A 23,325-nucleotide genomic window follows, 5' to 3' on the forward strand; every position below is an offset into this window, starting at 1 on the left:
CTGGCCAGCGTGCTGGCCCGGGGAGGGGCAGGAGTGGAGGGGGCGGTCATGGCTGCAATGTGGAAAATTTCCCTATTCCCCCCAAAACCATTGCTCCCAGCTGCAAGAAATATTTCTGTCCTCATGACAAACGGAGCGGGGCTGTGCTGAGGCATTGCAGGAACAAGGGATGTCAAGGGAGAACAACCAGGAACAAGGGGGAAATCAAGAGACGTTAGTTGCTTCAGCCTTATTGCCCTGTCACCGCAGGCCCTGGGTAGGGCAAGGGCTCCCGAAACATCACCTGCCGCGTTGTAGGCGCAGGGCCCTGCCACGCTCTCGAGCCCTCCCAGAACAGGGGGCTGTCTCGTGCCTCCAGTGTGACCTACCGAAGCCGCGCGCATTAGGGCTGCGCTAACGAGCAGTAGTGCAAGCGTGCGCATTTTAGGCAATCCTTAATGCGCACAGCCTATTTTCCTGCACATGGGTGTCATACGGTAAAAGCGGAGCGATCCGGCACTTCGCCGCCTGGTATGCTTTGTTAATTGGTATCTGTCATAAGCTCTCAGATAACCGTCATCTGTGATTTGCCAGCACCCCCCGTTGCCCACGGATGCCAGGTAACGGAGCTTTTACAGTAGCACTTGTTTTCCACACTGCTTTAATGCACAGTAAAATAGGCTACTGCACATGAAACTGCACGTGTAGACATGCCTACAGAGCCTCAAAAGCAGGGCCAGAGGTGCCGCCATCTTTTCCCTTTCAGCAATGTCAAATGCGTCTGATGAGACCTCCTCTCCGTTAAACCTTGCCTCTTATTGTTGATTATACCACCATCCTTTTATTCTTTGCTTGTGATGTCCTGCGTTCTCCCCTCCCTGATCTTGCTGTGGCTCAGTGTAAAACCAAATTACAGTTAACCTGGAAAGACCATTCACCCTTTAAAAACAATCACAAAATATTCACTCTGCCCCATCCTCTGAAGCTCCCTTACAACCCCAAAATGGTTACAAGTCAACACCAGTGTTTTAGGGAGCTCTTTCAGCCAAGACTTTTAATAAGCTTTGGTGCAAATCACTTGTTCCCCTCTGCTTAGCTTTCACAGTTGCTGCTCGTCATCCTCCTTATTTATTGATGGGAAAGAAAGAATGTCATTGCTGCATTAAGAAATGAATCTATCATGCTACTTCTTTCCACACACAAGGCAGAAATCTTTCTTGGGCACCACATTTCCATAAGGATATTGGCAAGTGTGAGTGGGTTTGGAAGAGAATGAACTATCAGAGGCTGGGGAGTCTGATATAAGGGAAAGGTTTAGCAATCAGGCTATGTCTAGTTTAGCTAAAGAATGACTAAGAGGGGAATGCAACACTCCTCAGAGGAAGAGGCAATGCTGTCTAGTGAACTAAGTATGGTAGTAAAAGTCTTACGGCTTTGGTTTCCATGCTGCTATTACTGTCCAATGGTGTCCTGACCTATCTGCTCTGTTTAATTAATATCTGTGAAGCCCTGTACAAAGTATTGCTGTTAGATAGAAAACAGAGCCAAATAGATACCTAGCACTTTGTCCTAAAGGTCATCGTTTTTCTTCTGGTAACTGTTTCAAGTCTTCTAAAGCATTTCATGGTTGCTAAAAGCATTTCATGGACATAAAGTCTAATTACTTGAGATAAGAGAATTCTTTCATGTTCTAAATATTTGTCATGAATTTTTAATAAAGTGGCTGAGAGTATAACCTCATCATTCAAAAATAGCAGTCCTACCATTTTCTACAGATTCTGCAGCATCACCAATTCACCTATTTTCTGAGTGGAAAGCATCAGCCTACCTAGGCCAATAACCACATGGCAATTATTTTATGTCTCAAATAATACAATGCTTTCTCAATTAAAAACAAAAGACATATTACCAGAAATTAAATTTTAGGCAAGTTTATCCTACGTTTTGGGATTGCCTATTCTAATCTCTCTTGCTGGGGTAATATTTGTCTGATTCAGAGCTACCACTGTGGTATCATTGAGCTTTGTGTCACATCTCCCCGGGGCCTTTTTTTCCCCCATGCTGCTGTGATAGACACTGGGTGTGTCTACACGTGCATTTTCACTGGCTTAAATTTACTGCGCAGTAAGCAGGAATAGGCTGGCATCTACATGTGCGTGCACTAAAGCACATTAACGCTGTGTGTGGACTGACTTGGGACTAAAGCTAGTCCCAAGTCAGTCCACACAAAGTGTTACTGCGCAGTAAGGTGTCTACATGTGCATTATGACATAGTAACTAATCGGATGTAAATTTGCAGGTATCATATTTACACTCAAGTCAGTGTAAATCACCATATTTACAGTGCAGTACAGGTGCGCATGTATAGACGTGCACTCGTACCATGCAGTAATTTCGGTTACAGCTCAGTAAATGCGCACATGTAGATGCGCCCATTGACGACATAGAGAACTCCAGCCTTTTATGCAGCAATTACAGGCTGCTTCGGAGCCAATGCCTTACTGAAGCTTCAAAGCGAGTCAACAGCAGAGGGCAACCCAATCACAGCAAAACCCTCTGACAAACTAAATTCAGGATTACTGGAATTAGCATCAGGTACTGCTTAGAATGAAGTACATGACACAGATGCTTTAAGAGCATCATTTTAGAGTATCAAGCATATTAATTAAACTTTATTAGTTCAGGCTAGTCAAAGGCAAGTTTTTAGTCATTTTTGTTTCACTGAAAGTGTGGGCCAAAGAAACCTTTCTGAGAATGTTTCACTTCCATAATGGCATCTGGAAATATCATACCACACCAACACCAGTTTGAGTTGAATAGGCAATACACTTATTTTTAGACTGAGAAACTTAGACAAAAAGCACTTAGTTACCTACAAAAATCCATACAGCTAAAATACACTGCTAAAGACAGGAATAGAATTTAGAAACCCAGATCCCAAAATACGTGACAATGCTGCCAGACAGCCGGCCTGATCAGACAGACGGGTCCACTTGGGAAAATACAAACCAGATGCGTCTACACGTGATATTAGTTAAACACAATAAACTCTGGTATTGTGTATCTACACTTGATATTAATGCAACGCAATAAATGCTGGCACATATTGTGCCACAGTTTATTGCTCCCGGGTTATGTGTTTGCATATGCATCTGGGACTGCAGCACATTCAGCAGGATTGGAGCAGCCCCAGCTGGCAGGAGGTCTGGGGTAGGGGGTCAGCCTGCCAGCCCAGAGCTGTTCTGCCCTGGCTCAACATGCTGTGGAGGAGCTGGCGGGGGCACGAGGGTGCCCCACTATGGCAGCCCCCACACCGAAGCACCCTCATGTCCCAGCCAGCCCCATCAGGATCTACAAGTGCATTGCAACTCACTAACCTTCGCCATAGGATAGTACTTGTGTTTATTTTACTGCGGCCTAATACACATGTAGACGCTGAGTCTTTAGTGTGGAGCCAATTAGTCAGCTCCACAGTAAATGTCTTCTGTATATGGCTCACTGTAATATAAAGTGCATTCCAAGTGACCTGTGCTACATCACCCGCACATCAGTAATGAATGGAGGGGGCATTTCAATCTGATCAGCTGTGCTATTCTACTGGTCCACATGGCTTTAATTGTCTTATTTTGGCATACCTTTTTTCAGATAGGTAGATTTTGTTGTTCCCCCTAAAATCAATGCTCAAAAAGCATGCCCTTCATTTTTGCATATCTCTTTTATGGTCTGAGATCTTGGCACTGGCTTCTTTTTCCAGGCAGCCTTTTGAAAGGGCTCTTTAGTCTTCACCCTGCAGAAGAAGCAGCATTATCATTATCTTCGCTTTTTGAATAAGGTTAACTTCAACCTTTTCGCTCTGTCTGCAGATTCGCCTATATATACAAGTGTGTGTAGTCCCCTTAGCCAACATATGCTGATGTTGCTCCCTGCACCTGCACCCTGATGAAGCCCTTTCCCTCACACGTTGAGAGACGCTCCCACACACTCTGCAAGAAGCAACCATATGCAGCTTTCCACATGTGCACAGCCTCTCTCTCAGGCTATGACACAGCGCTGGCCACAAGCCCAATGACGTAGCATCTACACGTACTGACCTCAGTCCACATGTTGACACAAACTCACACACACATGAATATTGAGGCACCTATTGTACACATATACCCACCAACCCTGCACTCAACAGTGACGCAATTCCTGCCTCCCTAACAAACACTGACACTAAAATAGACACCATGCCCTTTTTTAAATGTTACTCTCAGAACAATGCATGAGATTTAACCCTCAAGCCCTCATGCTGAAAGAGAGCAAGCCGGGGAAATCTGCTTGTTTCTGCAGTGATGTTGGCTAATGTTGACTCAATATTTGAACAGAGAAGACGGCAATCGGAAGCAAGAAGTTGCAACTCCCGTTTCCATTTCAACCCATCCAGATGATTCCTCTAAGCTCATAATTTTTTGCGTTAGTTGTTTTAATCTGGTGAAAACCAGGCAGGAACTGAATGGGCTCTTTGCTGCCTCTTCAGTTTATGTGAGAAGCCTCATTTGTCTCTTTGGTCATTATTTCAGAACTCAGAAGAATGGCACTAATTTTCTGGCTTCTGCCCCATAATGTGATATTCTTAATGTTGTTACTATTACAGCCCGTGAAGTGGAAATGGCCATTCAGAACATAAAGCACCCTTTTGTACCCCAGAGAAGGAGAGCTGGAAAGCCCCAGAACAGCTGGAGTCCAGGCAAGAGTTAAGGTGTTTGATGAGTGATAAGCATTGATGAAAAGCTGTGAAGAACAGGGACCTCGCTGCCGCAGATAAACTCTATCCTCCCACCTCCCCTGTTCACCCCACCCCATCTTCCTGCCTCTGACGCAGAGGGAGCTGCAGAACTGAATGGACCCTGTTTGAAGTTCCAATTAAATCTTCATGGAAGAGGGACATTCATATCCTTCTCAGATAAAAGGCAATAATAAATTCACTGGGCACAGTCATTTAAGAGAACAGTGACACTGTCAGCCCCAGCAGCAGCCAGCTCCACAGACCAAGATGTGCATTGTGGTAAGTCTTTTCCTCTCTACTCCATGCAACAGGTTTGTGTGTAGATGTGTGAACAGAATGATCAAATCTATTTTAAAGGCTGAGTTTATATATATATACATATGATTTTTATATTTATATATATATATATATGATTCCCTTACATTCTTTCTTTACATATTGGTTCTTCTGTATTCATTAGGCTGTTCATTTGACATGTGTTTCCTTGTTCTCTTTTACTGGGAGGTACGGGAGGAATATCCCCTAGTTCTGAGCCCTGTGACTGATGGGTGGCTTTCCTAGCTTAGACTTCAGAAAAAAAATGCTTTAATAACAATCTGTTTAGAAAGAGAAGTGCCACTGCACAAGACGTCATAAATCAACCAGCGGACAACAAGTCAACTGTTAGTTTTGACCCAGATCCTTTTTTATTCCCATTTCATCTATGGTATAATGGCTCTGCCTAGCATAAACAGACTGGGTTTTTTTGTTGGCTTGTTTCAGTGCAAATTTATTACAGGTTTGTGATTAATTTATTCACTCCTTCTTCAGTCCCTCATAGGTCCTATTCTTAATTCTTTCTTTTTTTCCATTTTTTGGAGGGTTTTTTGTAAGTCCTCAGTTTAGATATAATGTTTCAATGCAGTAGAATGAAAAGATGGTCAGGAAAATAAAATGCTTTTGTGAAACGTGATTTAGTCACCAAAGATGGAATGGAGAATGGAAGAGGCAGAGATTGTTATCAAGGACCTACTAGTTTGATATTTGCTGATAGCTTCCAAAATTTTGGCGAAATCAAGGCTTAAAGGGCGCTTTAAAGGGGGACTGGGTATTTTGGGAATTGGTGTAAAAACTAATAAATAAAACAGTATTTCACTTCTAGGCACCTATTTCAAATGCAGAATGGGTCCAGAGATAATAGAAGTGACTGGCATTTGGAAGATGAGCCATGTGTTCATCTTTTGCTCATTATGGGTATTATCAGAAGCTCCCTGAGGCCGATGCAAAGATTTCTGTTAAGATCAGGCTCTCTGTATCTTACTGGACATTTTACAAACGGTGTTTCTTCAAGGTTAAAGAACATCCTCAGCCCTGAAAGGCAGGTGGGACAGAGAGAGGAGCCAAAAGACAAAAGCAGCACTGCGAGGTCTCCAGCCATGCCCGAGCCTCTAGGATGGAGCCCCTGGAAGTGGCTGAAGGAGGGGAGGGAGTCCCGGAAACTGGTGCTGGTGATCGTGTTTGTTGCTCTGCTGCTGGACAATATGCTGCTCACTGTTGTGGGTATGTTGTGCGTGTGCATGTGTACAGGTCAGGTGGTCCTCCACTGTGTGTAGTAAGAATTCAGGCTCCTTTAAAATCAGTAAATGAATTAAGTGAGTTGGGTTGGTCACTCCATCCCACCTACGAGTCATAGCTGGAGGTCTGGAAAAAGGGATGCTTTCGCATTTGATTAGCCAGCACAAGTAGCCTATCATTAATTCCCATCTGTACAAAGGAAATGCTACATAAAACACTAGTTAACTTCCTGCCTTAACTTTCTTCCAGTGCCAATCATCCCCACCTTCCTCTATGCAACTGAATATAGAGGCACCAATAGCTCTGTTCTCCAGACCCAGACCATGGCAACCCCCATGCCCTCTGCAGCTCATCCCTTCTCAGTCTTCTCTTACTTTGACAACACCACAGTGACAGTCTCATATAACACTGTTGACAATACTACAGAGGGAACAAGCAGAATTGCCAGCACCAGCCTATTTCTGCTCAATGGGACCAGCCTGCCACCGAAAAACAGCTGTGTGGATGGGGAGGAGTTCCTCGTGGATGAGAATGTCCGCGTTGGACTGCTCTTTGCCTCCAAAGCCCTTGTACAGCTCACAGTCAATCCCATTGTAGGTCCTCTTACCAACAGGTAAGTCATCATCCAGGCTATGAAAGAACCGATGTCCTGTAATGCTCTAACAAAATTCATGTTGCAACCCACTCTTGTGGCTGGTCCAAGGACACCAATATATTATGTGATTCTCCCCCTGAATTAGTGTGTTCCCAGGTGATTTCCCTGAAGAGCCTCTGTATTTCTGTGCCCCATTTCCACTTCTGCAGAGACATTTCTGACTTAGAGTCAGGACAGGAATCACCAAGTCTAGCTGGCAGGAAGAGTCGACAAAATATATCTGTACCTCTGTGCAGAGTCTATAACTTATTACAGTATTACATGGAGACACATGCTTGCACACACATATATTGATGCACCTCAGTTTCCATATAAAAGCACTCACATACATGTATGTATGCTGACACACTCAAATCCAGTGGTGTTACACACTCACTTTCCCAAAGGAAACACGCACACATTGGTGTACACACGCACTCGCCACACCCGCAGGCACATAATAAATGCGGTCTTATGTACTCATACAAATGTTTACACACGTACATATGACTATATATGCTATACACCAATATATATGTATATCTATATTCCCCCCTTCTCATGTAGTCACTCTCATATACATATACAAGAAATATTCAGAGGCATACATACCATATTGCTGGGCACTAGCTCCAAATTCTTGGTCGTGCATAACAAATCCTCTCTGTCTTCTCCTTTTTTAGGCTAGGATACCACATACCCATGTTCATTGGATTCATCATTATGTTTCTCTCTACAGTCAGTGAGTATTGCCTTTCCCTGCCTTTTACTTGCTTACCCCAGGGCCATTACAGTGATCCAGTACTAATCAGCAATGAAACCAGCTTGGAACCAAGGGCTCCTTGATCCCATGTATGAAATCAGATAGAGAAAAGCAGCCTACTCCCTGCCCAGAAATGATAGCATCTGAGCTGCAGCAGCATTCTTGTTTTCTTGGGGCTCCTCAATGGACCCAGGCTGCACAGCTAGTTTTTAAAAGTCTCCAAAGAAGATAAGTCATAACCTCCCTTCCTCTGGACCAGGAATGAGGAAAGATTTATAAGTGCCCTTCGGAGAACCTAGGTCTGTGTGTATATTGTATAGTGTGATCTGATTTTAATTGGGGCCTGAAGCAAGTACAACTCCATCTTTCTCTGTGTTCTCTGCTCCTTCCTCAGTGTTTGCTTTCTCGGGCACCTACACCCTCCTGTTTGTGGCTCGAGCTCTCCAAGGCATTGGCTCATCTTTTTCTTCAGTAGCAGGTAAATCCACTAGCTTATGGGCAGAGGTGCGAGTTAGGCAGCGGGGAGGAATGGTATCCCACAGACAGCTTCTGAACTGTTATCTGGGCTCATAAGGTGCCTCTCAAGCCACCAGCCACAGAAAACAAGGTGGAATTTGGTGGCTTGTTTACGAAGTGGAGGGGCACATGGACCTTTTCTCTAGCTCAGAAGCTCCTACTGGAGTGTAGCAACACTGGGCAGCAGAGAAAGCAGGTGAAAGGACGTCTATTCAAAACAGACCTCAGGTGCTATAGCCTGCAGCCTGAGAACCAGATTTCAGTGTGTTCGGTGGGTGAGGTTTGGAGTCTCTGAGCTGAGCATGCCCTCTCCTCTTCATCACAGCTTGGTTGGTCACCCAAGCAGATGCTAGTAAAGAGCACAGTAATAGAGAGCACAAGCCATAGGAGGGAGGAAGGGTGGAGCCCAGGAGCGAGAGACACACCTGAATCCAGGTGGGATTAAATGCAAAAAGCCAAATCCAACCCAATGCTTCTTACCCTCCATTTCCAGGCCTGGGGATGTTGGCAAGTGTGTACACCGACGACTACGAGAGAGGAAATGCGATGGGGATAGCATTAGGAGGCCTGGCCTTGGGGGTGCTTGGTGAGTAAACTCTGCTCCCAGAAGAGCTCCCAGTGAAAACTCCTTCTCCAGACTTTAGTTCTCGGCTCCACCAGGCCCTTTTCTGCACTGCCACAGCACCTGTCGCCCCTCATGTTCAAAGCTGGCTCTTTTCAGAGAGGCACGGCTGCCCTTTCTCCTTCTATTTCCATGCCTAGCCCCATTCCCTCTGCGGTGCCAAACCCCCTGGAGCCCCTTTCTGCTGATGGGAGGTTTTTTTTCTCACCATGAAAACAGCTACTGAGTATAAAATGTCTCCCTCCTCTCTCCCCCAGCATCTTTAATTTAACATGGCAAATAACACAGTGTAAGTAAAAGATCTTTAAGAGTGACAAGACACCAGGTTTTAATACAGGCCTTTCACTGGCACCATCAGGACTCCTTCCACTAACTTCAATGGGCCATGGGTTTGGCCTCAGATCTATTACTGTTGAAATCATACCCTTTCCTCCCTATGTCCTCTACACTCACTACTGACATAGCTATTTATTTCCCTTGCAGTTGGGGCCCCCTTCGGAAGTGTGATGTATGAGTTTGTTGGAAAATCTTCCCCTTTTCTGATCCTGGCATTCTTGGCCTTGTTGGATGGAGGTGAGTAACAGGATCTGCCAGCCAGTCTGGGCTTTGTGACTCCACGGACAAATACAACCCCAAACTCAGATGTTTGCAAAGGCAGAGCTAGGAGGCAACCTCACAGGCTTCTATGGAAGAATAGACAGGGTAATATGCAACTGGTGCTGTTGTCATCATTAGTTATTATATTTGTTTGTTCTGCATTCAGAAACGCGTGATCTTAAATACTGTGTCCTGTTCCCACCTCCTTGTGACACACACCTCCTTGATGTGTGAGTTATGGATACAGATTCTCAAGCCCCGATAAACTACTTGATTGTTTTTCTGGCATGGATAACATGTTCGGTGATGTACAGGTTCTACACTGGCTACAGTCATTACGCCCATTAACAAATACACCTGGTGCTGCGTGCAGACTTTTTCCTATATCCAGGTGTAAACTGGCCTTTGCTAAAATCAAATGGGGTTCCTTGTTCACTAGAGCATGACTATATTGTACTGCAGGCTATATAGTACCTTCCAGAATATGATGAAAAAATTATAAACTGAAAAATCCCATCCTGTACTGGCAAATGTTAGGGCAACAGAACTAGAGACATTCATACAAGCTCCTACTATATGCAATAAAAGTGTTAGGCATCTTCTACTACAGCCATCATTACTGCTCTGCCTGTAATATTTTGCCATTTCAAGCTGTAATAAAATCCCTAAGAACATTACACTGGTGGGTAGAATGGCCACGATGACCTGATCCTGTTTCTATTACAATTTATTATTTGTGCTGAGGCTTGAGCCAAGGATCAGGGCCCCATTACTTCACACTCTTATAACGAAAAGGCAGTCCTTGCCACAAAAAGATCAGGGGGGAAGTTTTCAAAAGCAATTATTCATGTCCCATTTTTGGAAGAGACTGAAGTGTGGAGAAGCCTTTTGAAAATGAAACGAAGGCTCCTAAGTCTCAGGAATTTCTGAATATCTTCCTCTTTGTCTTTTCCATCTTTGGTTTCCCAGACACCCTGGTTGATGCTGCCTATGAAGTGGGTCTCAGCTCATCATAGCCTGTTTGCATATTTGAGTGCTTTCTGCTTGTTTAAAGCAGCTTGCAGTATAACACCCGGATCCTGCTCCCAATAAATTTATTCCATTGCCACTGGTTTTAATGCAAGTAGGATAAGGGCGTAACTCTCCCTGCCATTGAATGAGCACCTCATAGGCACACACATGGGATTACTGAGGCTTGTGCCAATGAAGGGGCTCCTATTCTACCTATGAAACAAGAAGTAATAGTGTAATGAGATGACATGCCAAGGTATAAGTAAATAATGTTGTTGCTCTCTTAGCTTTACAGCTGTGCATACTGCAGCCTTCTAAGATTTCCCCTGAAGTAAGTACAAACATGAGTGTGCATGGCTTTGTGCTAGATAGTGTGAACAATACAAGCCTGGATTTCCCTACTGGGGAAGACTGAAGTGACATTGCTAGTTCTGAAAGACGGCTGTGTTGGAAATGAATGCATTGGCAAAGGGGAGAGATGGGGATTGCCTGGGTAGTGACCTTCCTGAATACTGGTAAAAACATCTTAACAGGAGTATTTACTACCTTACTGGGCCACATGCTGATCTCAGTAACTTCAGCCTAAATCTGAGGAAATTTAGGTGACGTCAGCCGTGTTGCTACAGGCTTGCGCTAGCGTGTTTGACAGCAAAGTTTGACTGGGTGCAACGGAAAGAAATCCAGCCTTTCCTGTGAAACTGGCTGGATTCTGCTATGGGTCCAGACGATGCACTGGGAAAAGCAATGTTTTGCCTTCCAGATGCGGCCAGCCACATAGGTGAACTTAGTCAGTGACAACAGGACTTGTGTCATCTCTAAGCAGCTATGTGATCTGAAAAAAACCCAAAACCTTTGTCTTGTTTGAGTGGGGAGTGTCCTGAAACAATTTTTTTCTAGGACTCAGTAGGCTGATGTCAGTAACAGTGCACGAAAGAAATATCATGGTTGGAAAATCCAGTCTGATATACTGCGCTGATACACAGGTTCTTTGAATCATGACTTTTTGAAAAGGATACTAAGATAAACACAGAGACATTGGACACAAGTGTGCAAAGGGACAGTTGGAAACCAGCCCCTGGGAAATCAATCAGTGTAACCAGCTTTTTGTGGGGCTTCTCCATCTTGGCTCTCACAACTGCACAGTAATTTTGCCAAACACCTTTATGCAGAAAGTCAGTCTCCCTGCATGGGCCATGCACCTACACACCCGCAGGCTGGCTCACAATCTGGACCATGCACCTGCCTAGCAGCTGATTTGACTTATATACTTGCTTTAGAGAGCTCGTTGCAATCACCCCTGCCCTTTCTGTCTTATACAGAGCACCACAGGCACCCCAGTGTTCACTTTACTGCAAGATCCCTACATCCTGGTTGCAGCAGGTAAGGAGAGGTGGCTAAGTCCCCCAGTGCCTCATTAGGCATCTTCATCTTGCCATTAAGAGTATTCATCAGGGGCTTCTGCTGTGTTTGTAATCAGACAGACATATCAAAATGTGGATAGTTACATTGGAACGTTCCCTTCTGTTTTCTCCCAACTAGGAGCCCTTTGCTTTGCTAACATGGGGGTAGCAATGCTGGAACCCACCTTGCCTATTTGGATGATGCAAACCATGTGCTCCCCGAAGTGGCAGCTAGGTAGGTTCCTTGCTTTGCAGCTTTCTGCACATGTCTACAAGTTACTGAACAACTTGTGTGTGTGTCACATCCAAATCAAATCTGCTCAGAGAAGCCATCTGTACAGTAAACTGAGGATGCTGCTCACTAGTCCTTCCTGCTAATAAGCAATAAATTAGATCTATTTTTGCCTTTGAGGAGACAAGTGCTCCCAGATTATGGATCATTGCAACACTGCAAGATGGGGAAACGGATGTGTTGATGTTTCTGGAGGAGGGTCACCCATTCCCTGCCACATACAAATAAGAGTATACAGTGATTCCTGACTGAAGATGCAGAAATACCCAGGGTCCGATTTTCCTCACATATGCACTGCTGTAACTTAGGAACCATTCCACTGAAGGCAGTGGAGTGAAACTGGGAAGAAAGCAGAACTAGGATGGGAATCAAACTGTCTTGCAGATGGATTCACAGTAATGCAGTTTCCACTGGGGAGATGGGCACCTAGCACTTCTAGGGCTCTATGATTATTTTCCAGTGATTTGTGGGAGAACTTATCTATCCTTCTGTATGAGATGGGGAAAATTTTGGGGAGGCACTGGAGGATTTTCAGCACTGGAGTGATTTGGTTTATGCCTTCATGGCAAAGCAGATGAGTTACCAGCATAAGTGAAAACAGGCCCTGGCCTCTAAAATGGATTTAAGAAGCAGCTATTTTCAGAGGGCAATGGCCCTATACAGATCTTACTGGTGGTGGTCACATAACAGATTTTCCCCTATGACTACACAAGTTGTGTAATGGTCAGACCTCCTACAAAGGCAATAAGTGGGTAGAGAAAAGCCAGTTTTGTATGTGGCCAGCCTGGTGGGTTCTGGCCAGATCGCCTGTATGTGGCAGCACTGAAAAGTCATATTAGATGGGGAAAAGCATAGCTGGCCAGATGGGTTGCAAAAAAGAAGGCCATTTGGAGAGCCCCAGGGAGGCAGCAGGGTACCTGCTCATTACCCACTGTCTAAGAAATGTGATGAGGAGATAGCATTGTCTACCCTCCCCCCAAAACGATGACAAAATCCAATTAGCTGAGGAATGACCGTGGGGGATGCTCCAAGCTACACTTACAACCCAAATTAAATTGTACCTGGCAGCAGCAGTGCTGGTGAGAGCAGCTAAATCAAATTATTACCTCCATAAGCAGGAGGGCTGATCCTGATAAGGGACCAGGCAGCCTTTGCTAGGAAGAGTGACTGAGCAAGGGTGGAGGATGCTACGGCAGACTTTTTTCTCCCCAGTCTCCCAGGGCTGAGTGTGGTCCAGAGGGCCTAAAAGCCTGGGGCTCCAGAGACTAGCCCTGTAAGCATGCTTCTCAAGTGCCAACGCTAAGCACTAGTCTAAGGGAGCTTGATTTTCCACCTTGCACAGGATCCAGTGGTACCTTGTATTGCTTTCAACAAAAGAATAGGACTATGGGCTTCAGGCCAGCTCATCAGCATCCATCTTAAGAGCAATTATTAAGGCAGATTTTTTATTTCCTTGTTTCATTTTGCCTACTTGGTGTTTGCTGTGGAAGCTGAAATAGCTTGGACTTCCCCAGGCAGAGTCAACAGTGCTTTATAAGCATTATAAGAGGAAAAGAAATTAAAGACAAATCAGTGTCTTTCAATAAGGAAGCTGCCTTAATAAACAGACAGAGAGCGTTGACCATGATTTATTTATAGCCCGGAGGAGAGTATATTAAAAATAAACAACTGGTAAATACGTAGGCAGACAAATATTTGATTCTGACTTAATTAGAATCTATGAGCTTTTCAATTATGTGGTGTTTTTTTTTTTATTTCCTCTTCCTCTGAGCTGAAAGGGGGAGGGGAAGGAAGAGAAACTAGAGAAGGATCTTTTAGTGGTTAAAGAACTGAAATCTAGAGGTCTAGGATCGATTCCTGGGTCTAATACACACACCCCATAGGAACTAATTAGTCACTCTGTGCCTGTTTCCCAGCTGTAAAATAGAAATAACAGCCATTCTTTCCTTCCACCTTGCTGTGTCTTGGCTATCTAGATCACAAGTTTTTTGGGACAGGGACTCTGTTTTACTATAAGTTTACAAAGCATCTAGCACAGTGAGGCCCTGATCTTAGTTGGGTCTAGAACACAGATAAATAGTAAAGAAACCACAGAAGAAAAAAAGAGGGTCACCATTGCTTCACAGGGCTCACGCACAGATCACCTGGTGGCTCTGTGCTGCACAAGCATTTGCTGTACCCATTCTTTCCAGCTCACAATCAAGTGTGTGTTGTCTGACTGATGGTGTGATAACAAGATTGGTTAGGAGGCATATTCGGACTAAGGGGAGGCCCAATCCCAAAGGACCTGAAGCCCTTCACAAGGGGGCTTGTAACTGGACAGAGTAACTTGCAAATGTGCATGTAACACAGTCAAACTTTTAAAGGCCTCTTTGAGAGTATGGAGCCCAGATCTTTTACCCTTTACCAGTAACAAGGGCAAAAACGATGAGCATCTTGAAAGCTTGCTGTCTAGGCTGGGAGCACTTGAGGGACATACATTCCAAGCTTGTTTGTGGAGGCAGAAAGTGTCTCTGATGTCCACATTGGAGAGCATGTATATGCATGGGGAATCCCACTCTTTTTCTTGCAGGGATGGCATTCTTGCCCGCCAGCATATCCTACCTCATCGGCACCAACCTCTTCGGGGTGCTGGCTCACAAAATGGGGCGGTAAGTGGAACCCAGTGGGTTGCAAACCATGAAGCTTATACCAAGAAAGATCTTGATGGCCCCCAGCCCTGCAAGGACACCTGGACCCTACTCCATAGTTATACTACCTTCCCCACAGTTTATTTGGACTCCTATAACACAGGATGTTGGCAAGAAAGTGTGGGTAGATGAAAGAAATGGGCAGTACATTGAGAACCAAGGTACAGATTTACTATTGCACAGAGTAAATTGACTTACGGACCTACGTTGCAGGACTTGAGTCAATTAGGTGGGGGTTTTTTAGTTTTCTTATAAGGCTGGATCATTTTATGCCAATCATAGCACTTCTGTGTATGCAGAGTAGTATCAGGGTAATCAAGTCTCATGCTTCAGGGTGTAACCTTTATGGTCAGGAAGAAAACTTCTTCCACTGTGCAGGGTTGTATAGTAAATACCATGCATGTAAGGAGAGGATCCCTGCTAGGTAAGGAAATGTCATTGTCTTCTACCCCTCCCCTCTGATTTTGCCTCTTGTTTCTCTAGGTCCCTTACCTTATGTCTGTATTTGGCTCTGTAGTTGAGTGGAAGGACTGATGCTCTGACCAGGTTCATGAGGTCCAATGCCTTGCAGAGAGTCATTCTTTTCCCATCTCCTTCTTCATTGTAGGTGGCTCTGCTCCCTGATTGGAATGATTGTGGTGGGGGTCAGTCTCCTTTGTGTAAGTATGGGAACACCACCTCTCCTTGCGACCTCCCTGTTGAAGGATTATCAGAAGTTAGCCAGGCAATACAAATGCACCATTCCCCGTCATGCATGAACTAATATGTAGACATGTCAATCACACTCACAACAGAGCTTTTCCATGTTATAAACCCAAGACAGGTGGTTCCTGAATGAGCCTACAGAACTATCCAGAGACATTGCCAACTAAAATCAAGGTGCTTTGGTGGAGCATGGATATGTGAATAACAAGAAGGCCATTACTTGTACAGTAATTAAGAAGTGTTGGCAGAGCAGGAGTAGGGTGTGCTAGTAGTGCTGTGTGAAGCAATACTGGCATCTCATCTTCTTTATTCTGGAATCTGCAATAGGAAAACCACCTCTTCTTTAGTAGCCACAGAGACTTTTGTTTTTTGCAGGCTGGGGTTTTGTTCTGGAGCTCAGCAGCATATTATACTGGGAGCCAGATTTTCAATCACCTAAACAGCAAGTGGGTGCTGAACAGGATTTTCAGTGGGAATTAGACACCCAACCCAGTTAGGTGCTTTTGAAAATCCTACTAAGCCCCTCTCTGCAACCCTCTGCAGCTAATTATCTCTGCCAGTCTGGTCCTTAGTGTTTTTTCTAATATTCATGTGCCTGGCACATATTAGAAACCCAGTGTCTGCTTGGCTTATCTATCATGCTAGCTTACGCGCCCTGCAAAGACAGATCTCCAAAGGTCACCCACATTGCCTCACTCAAATCTTTTCTCTTTCCCCTCTAAGGTGCCTCTTGCTCAAAATATTTATGGACTGATTGGTCCCAACGGTGGCCTTGGCTTTGCCATAGGTAAGAGATCAGTGCGATTGTTTGCTTTGTATAAGAGTCATGAAGGCAAGCCCAGTTACCTAGAGCTCAAATCTTCCTCTTTTGAAGACAAGTTCTCTATAACATGACTTTGGAGAACCGCCAGCCCATAAATGGGCTCCCAGGATGCCCTGTAACCTATAGCCTGGGTCCAGCATCTCCTCTCCTCTTGGAACGCCACACTGGCACAAACCTTCATGTTACACCAAAGAGAGATCTTGGTGGTCCCAGGTCCTGCGAGGACACCAAGACCCTACTCCAGGCTTCCCTGGTAGCACAATTTCTCTCCCTGTGAGGATAACAATACTTACCCATCTCACAAAGGGAGACTGAGGATCAATGAACATGTAGTGTGCTGAGATCCTTGGATAAAAGGCAGGGGGGAAAGGTTGTGTCTGGAAGAGGTTTGCTTGGAGAAGGCAATGTCTAATCCTGTTTTTGCTTGTGGCAGGGATGGTGGACTCCTCGATGATGCCTATTATGGGGTATCTGGTGGACCTCCGCCATGCCTCCGTCTATGGTAGCGTCTACGCCATAGCTGATGTGGCCTTCTGCATGGGCTTCGCTATTGGTATGGCTTACCATTTACTTGCAAGGACAGTGCACACGGTGCTTTACCAGTGGATTAACTTTAGACGATTTACCCTGCCCTGGGATTGGCATCAAGCGCAGAGTATACAGCTCAGCCAGAATAAATTACACCAATCACACCAAACTCTCTTAACTGGCAATGAAAGCATTTATAATTGTTTTTACCCATTCTTGGTATCCAGGTCCATCCACAGGGGGTGCAATCGTACGGGCCATTGGGTTCCCCTGGCTGATGGTCATCATTGGAGTGATCAACATAGCTTATGCCCCTCTCTGCTGGTATTTGCGGAGCCCCCCGGCTAAAGAGGAGAAGATTGTGAGTTTGGTGTATATCGTCTTGATAATCCAGAGGTTTTACCTGTGACGGGGTGCAGACATGCCTGGAATATTATCCTCAATTCTGGGCACTGTAAAGATATGGATTTTGGCTTGAATTCAGGGAAATGAAAAAGAAATGGTGCTGAAGAGACAGGCACGTTAAGTGACTAGTAAAAGTGAAACCCCTCTGTATGCTGGTAGCTCAGGGAATTGGCCTGGGATCAGGGATACCTATGGTGTATCCTTGTCTCTGCCACCAACCTCCTAGGTGCCCCTGGGCAGATTACTTCACCTCTCTATGCCTGTCCTTCTTTCCACCTCTTATCTAGTTTGACTGCAAGTAGCTGAAGGCAGGGACACCTCTTATTATGTATCAGTACCGGCCCCAGCATGACAGAGTCTGTATCTTGGTTGTTTGTGTTAATAACGATACTTCAGCTGCTCCAGCTCTGCCCTGCTCAGGATATAAATGATTCTTCTATGCACTGAAGAGTGGGTATCTGCTCAAGGAGGAAGGCACCGTGAGGAAGAAACTGGAGTACAAAAAACCCTCTCCTGTAAAAACACAACCTCAAAATCAAAATGTCCCTTTTCAGATAGTTTGGCATCAGGCTGCAGCCGGTTGGGTGCTGAAATAGGATCTTTATGCTAATTATCAGGTATTGTTGTTACTGAGATATTAATTTTCTTCTATTCCCAGGCCATTTTGAACCAGGAATGCCCCATGCACACCAAATGCTATGCCACCCAGAAGCCCCTGAGGGAATTCCCTCTCACTGACGGCAGCGACGAGGAGGTGGAGAATGGGGAATAGGAGGAGCAGTTACACGCTCTGAACCTGTGCAGTGTTTACAGAACCACAGATGTATTATCACACAGGAATCACTTGATCACCTCCAGGATCAACAAGGCCCCGGGGGCCCAGCTCCACCATGCAGCCATTCCTAAGCTATAGAGTGGCTGCATAATCTATAGCAGGCAACCAAAAACCAGGACTCCTGGCCTCTATCCCTGGCTAAGCCACTAAGCTGCTATGTGACCCAAGGAGAGTCACTTTACCTCTTTACATGTTATAAGCAGGGGGCTATAAAGAGTTGGAGGCAGCCCATGCAAAGCTGCATTCTCTTATGACACTCCACTTTTCTGTAATAGGATAACGTCAGCTAACTCACAGGAGTACTGAGTACTGCAAAATGCTTATGTTCCTACAATGAAAAGCACTGGAGAAGGCTCAAATGCAGCTATTGGTCTCTCCAGGGTTTTTCTTCTCTGGGGAACCCACATAATCCCCAGCATGAATTTCCTTTGTAATGTCATGGAACTATCACTCTATGCCACTGCCAGTAAAGACACCATTGTAGAGGGAATGTGCCTCTGGGTTGCATCCGTGTAGCAAAATAAAAACACTCGCTGACCACTGTTTCAGTCTGGCTTTCTGTGCTACACTCTTTAGGACACCAGCTTTTGTCAGCAAAAGGTCTCATTGTGCACGCCAATGATTAACCCTTTTGTGAGGTCAGTTATTAGCCTCAATATGCAGAGGCAAGGAGAATAACCAGGTGAATTAACCTTCTGCAGTCTGCTCCATCATCTCTAAATATTGCTCTTTTATTTGATTAGACATTCCTCCGTTTCGTGCTCTGAAAGTCCTGGGGCTTTGATCCAGTACCTCACTTAATCTGCACTTAGCATTGACTTCGACAAGACTAAAGTGCTGCCTTGATTTCCAATCCCCCACCTTACAAAAGTTCTTCCAGACCTTTCATCATTTGAAGTAAATGAGACCTGGTGGAGGATTCGGGTTCATTATGAATGATTTATGGTAGAGTCTCAATCATGGACACTCATCCCTTTTCACTGGGTGTCGTACACACAACTGTAATAATGATTTAACAAAATCATCCCAAGAGGCTCAGGAACAGAGAGAGAGAGAGAGAGATTTAAGCTATCTATCCATTGTATTATGTAATGGTCAGTAAATGTCCAACAGGATCTCATTTTCTTCCAAAGAATGAGACCAAACTAAAAACCTAGAGTTTGGGTAGCGTTAAAATCCGATTCCAGATTTAGCAGCATGAGTTCTTCTCGGCTTAGAATGAGCTGCTGTGTAATGCTCTCCCTCCCCATCTCACATGCCAAAAGGAACAGCTGATGTACCTTTCTCAAGGGCCTGGGAGCACGAGGCTAGCAATCTTGCTGGCAAGAAGACAGGGAGTACAGTCATGGATATATGAGCAGAAATAACCACTGGAAAGATTAGGTACCTTGCGGCTGACAACTAAAAAAGTCTGTGCTTGTTGTAAGTACATCCCTAGAGTACATCAGTCCATAGCCATCATTTCCGCCCCCTTCTCTCCCAAAAAGATGATGCAATCATCCTTCTTAGCCCCCGCAGGAATAACTAGCTCAGATACTTTGCACAGATGTCAGCTATTTTCATCTTCCTGCTCCCCTCCACAGATCTCCAGAAAATCAGCACCCGGTTGCCTGTTTTGCCAAGGCTTTGAATGAAAACTGTGTTTGCTTTCCCCAGGGAGAGCAGCCTTTCTGTGCTGGGATCTATTGACACCTCTCCTGTGCAGGCCCCAGTTAAATATTAGCTTTAACCTCATGTGGGCCTATTCTGAAGCTGGTTGCTCTGGAAACGTACCTGGCAGGGCTCAGAGAGAATATAGATGAGCCAGATCAGTGGCTCCAACGTAATGGGCTCTTCCTCAATTATACAGGCTCTGGGCGTCTCAGCTGGGGATACACCGTTTGGTTCCTATGGGGCACAAAAGTCAGATTCCTTGCTCATCTCTAGTTCTGGTCTTCTCAACTGAGAACAAACAGACTGCAAGGATCAGGATAATATGAAAGCCACCCCAGCCAACCAGGATGAGCTTATAATACTTTGGTTCCCCGTGCATCATGTGTTTACAGGGGTGTTGGTTGTAGCTGTATTGGTCTAAGCACACAGGCAGACAAGGTTCAAAAACCTTGCCTATCATGTGTTCAGGCATTTTTATGTGTGCCCACTATAAAAAGGACTTGAAGAGTAACCTCTTGTATCTGGACCCATAATCCAGTGAAGGTGTATGCACAGTCTTCATGTTTGTCTTCATATTTTTTACAATGCACCACAGAAATGTCACCAACCCCTCAGCAAAAGAGGGAGGCGCTCACCTGGAGCGTGCTCTGGTTTCATCCGACACATCGGCACAAGCAGAAGCTCCCAGGAGTGTGAATGATTTGGCAACAAGATAATAAGGGCTGCTGTACACTGACAAAGTATGCTCAGGGCCATAATAAGAGGCAGCCTCTACTCTGAACACTGAACTGCCCTTCCTTCTTCAACCAACAAGGACAGTCAAAGGGCCTGGCCCTAATTTTATGGCAGTACAAAGTAGTAGTAGCTCCACCGAAATGGATGGTGTTGCACTGGGTAAGTGAGAAGAGGATCTGACCACGGCCCTTCAAAACGAAAGAAAAAGAGAACAACGATAACATCCCCACTGGGTGACAGTGGCTTTACAGCAGCTGCAAATCCTGCTTCTCAAGGTATCACCACCTTAATAAATCTGCAGCGCACTGTACATGGTAGAAACATAAATGCCCACATTTATGGGGTACACTCACAGTAGAGGCACCGACCACTGTTCTGTAGCTTAAACCGAGTTGAGAGAAAATGTGGGCGAAACGTTTGTTGTCGCTGCAAAAAGCAGCCTGCCAGCCCAGCACAGAATAAAAGACCCTATTCCAGGTGGGCACTGACTCCTCTGAGGACATGCAGCAAGGTTGGGAGAACGGGAAAGAGAGATCCTTGGGATTAAATCAAGGAATAGACGTCCTTCCTGTTTGCAAACTCCACCAGCCATTTGCTAAATTATTTCCAGGCTAGACAGAGTGAGGACCAAAATTGCAGCCAGCCTGAGCTCAGTTTTTTATCCACACAGCTGATTGCATCCATTGGGGTGGCAAAACCATCTCGAATCCATTCGTTCTATACAAACAGGGTAACTGAGCACCCAGTTGCCATGGCCGGTTAGATAGATAGATAGATAGATAGATAGAGTATAAGCAAAGCAAATATACATGTTCATGACACCGATTCTACTGCTGTTCCTGAGATGGAGTATGCTCTGGGGGAGATGAGGGGTTTGGTGGGGAACAAATAGGATCTCTGCAGGCACACAGCTTCAGTGGTATGTTTGCCCAGGTAGAATTAAAAGAATCAGTCTGCATCGGGAGCTGATTGCATCAGTTGGTCTCTTCAGTCTGTCACTGAGACAGCTGCAATCTCCTTCTGCTAAAATCAGAGTGCGTGAATGGAAAGAACAGCCATGGCCTGTGGCCAGATCTGCTTTTGCTGTGATCCTGTCACATCACACCAGCTAAGAAAGGACCCAGATGGGGACCAGCACCCAGATGGGGACCTGCATAGAAAACCCAGATGCTGCAGGGTGGGGTTAATGGCTCAGAAGAGGAGTACATCCCTTCAGAGTGCTGCAAGGTCATGAGAGAGCTCTTCAGCTGATGTGCAAAACTGTCTTGAGGTCATTCAAAACGTGACATGCCTTGCAAAAGCATTTGTCTGGCGTCCTGACCTCATTTCAGTGCGATTCGAGCCTGCCTCCTCACCTTTCCTTTGACGTTTCAGATTAACTCAGAATTCTGCTTCAAAGCTGGAACTAGCCGTTTCCTATTCACACACGTCTGGTCTATCCCGTTAAAAAGGTACTGCACGTCTCACAACCACATTGCGCTGCTTTGTGATGTGTTTATAACCTCAGGTTGAAGTTTTGTGGACACCTCCATAAGCCCTGGATAAAGAGAGCTTAATTCTCCTCTTCACTCTTGGGACAGCAAAGCAGCAGAGGATAAATCCCTTCTATGGAAGGGATTTCACCAAATCACAGAAATCCAAGGTGTCCCTCTAAATCTTCCCCCCCTGGGGCCAGCACTGCTCTGTCCCTGTTCCCTGGGGCTTTGTCCCACCTACTTTCAACAGTCCAATGTAATGAGGCTGCCACTGTTTCTCTTTGGGAGATAATTTTATGGTCTAAAAGCTGCCTTGTCATGAGGAAACACTGCCCTAACATTCATGCGAAATGTTCCACTACTCAGCTTCATCCCATTACAGCAGCCAGTTTAAATAACAAGCCCCTAGCTGATAAGATATTACGATCCCTTTATTTGGCCTCCTCTAATTGACTCCATGAATCACCGCAAGTGGCTGACTAACGCTGGCTGAGCCCTCAGCTTTAATCTAGACCACAACAGCCTGTGGACATCAGCCCTGAAAAAGCCAGACTTCCTCCTGCTTTTCATTGAGCATCCTCCTGCATGCACAGAGCGGCTGCTTTCATCTGATAAAGCAAGTTATTATTAGCCAGCAGGGAGGAAAGTGGGCTCGAAGGGAGCCGCAGCTGAAGGAACACAACAATGACAGAGCAGTAGCTGGACTGCAGGAAAAAAACCCCAAACCCTGGAATAGGACTCCAGCAAGAAGTACAAGTGTGTCCAGACTGCAGCCCTACTGCAGAGAGCTGGTCTCCAAGTCCTACTTGTGCCTCCATCCCATGCCAAGCACTGAAATATTCCTGCCCACCCGGATCTGTCCAGCTTGAATAAGCAGAGAGGCCTGGTGCATGTTTCCGTCCTGGACACCAGCCTTCGATGCCTAGTTTGAAAGATGGGATGACTGTCTGAGCCTCTTTTACCTACAGCATTTCAGGTCTCGGGCTTTCAGGACAGCTCTGAAGGCATCGGGCCCGTCTGCCCGCGGATTGCTGGATCCCATGCCGTGGGAGCCAGAGGAGCGCCTCTGAATTTAGTGCCAGACAAGGCTCTTTGGGTAAATCCTGTATCTTATTAGACCAACTCAAATAGTTGGAACAATTCTTCTTAGCCAGCTTTCGGGCACAAACACCTCTTGATGGCTTGTGCTCTTCCTAAATTCCTGGAATTTAGTGGAGGCATAGTTTCATAGTTTCATAGTAGCTAGAGTCGGAAGGGACCTAGGTAGATCATCTAGTCCGACCCCCTGCCTTGGCAGGAAAGAGACTGGGTCAAACGACCCCAGCAAGGTGTTCATCTAA

The 23,325-nt window shown here is 45.4% G+C and overlaps 1 protein-coding gene across 2 annotated transcripts; it reads left to right on the plus strand.

Annotated features, from left to right (window-relative positions):
• Positions 1-4,751: 4,751 nt before the first annotated feature.
• Positions 4,752-18,664, plus strand: SLC18A1 (solute carrier family 18 member A1). Of its 2 annotated transcripts, XM_019546141.1 has the most exons (16): positions 4,752-5,026; positions 6,078-6,286; positions 6,551-6,914; positions 7,619-7,677; positions 8,093-8,176; positions 8,708-8,800; positions 9,320-9,409; positions 10,732-10,775; positions 11,764-11,824; positions 11,984-12,079; positions 14,709-14,787; positions 15,434-15,485; positions 16,255-16,318; positions 16,788-16,907; positions 17,110-17,243; positions 17,946-18,664. In XM_019546141.1, the coding sequence occupies exons 2-16, from the start codon at positions 6,163-6,165 to the stop codon at positions 18,057-18,059; spliced, it is 1,578 nt and encodes a 525-aa protein (XP_019401686.1). In that variant the 5' UTR covers positions 4,752-5,026; positions 6,078-6,162; the 3' UTR covers positions 18,060-18,664. The 2 variants fall into 2 exon arrangements, with proteins under 2 accessions (XP_019401686.1, XP_019401687.1); XM_019546142.1 differs by lacking the exon at positions 6,078-6,286 and having other exon boundaries at positions 4,755-5,026.
• Positions 18,665-23,325: the final 4,661 nt, after the last annotated feature.

The sequence above is a fragment of the Crocodylus porosus genome, unplaced genomic scaffold (genome assembly GCF_001723895.1).
Source record: "Crocodylus porosus isolate Cpor-Errol unplaced genomic scaffold, CroPor_comp1, whole genome shotgun sequence".
In the NCBI taxonomy this organism is placed as follows: domain Eukaryota; kingdom Metazoa; phylum Chordata; order Crocodylia; family Crocodylidae; genus Crocodylus; species Crocodylus porosus.

Excerpts from the sequence above, each read along its gene's own strand:
- SLC18A1 (XM_019546141.1), top strand. The coding sequence starts at position 6,163 with ATGCCCGAGCCTCTAGGATGGAGCCCCTGGAAGTGGCTGAAGGAGGGG. Across the intron at positions 6,287-6,550 it reads TATGCTGCTCACTGTTGTGG|TGCCAATCATCCCCACCTTC; the intron begins GTATGTTGTGCG and ends ACTTTCTTCCAG. Across the intron at positions 7,678-8,092 it reads TATGTTTCTCTCTACAGTCA|TGTTTGCTTTCTCGGGCACC; the intron begins GTGAGTATTGCC and ends CTCCTTCCTCAG.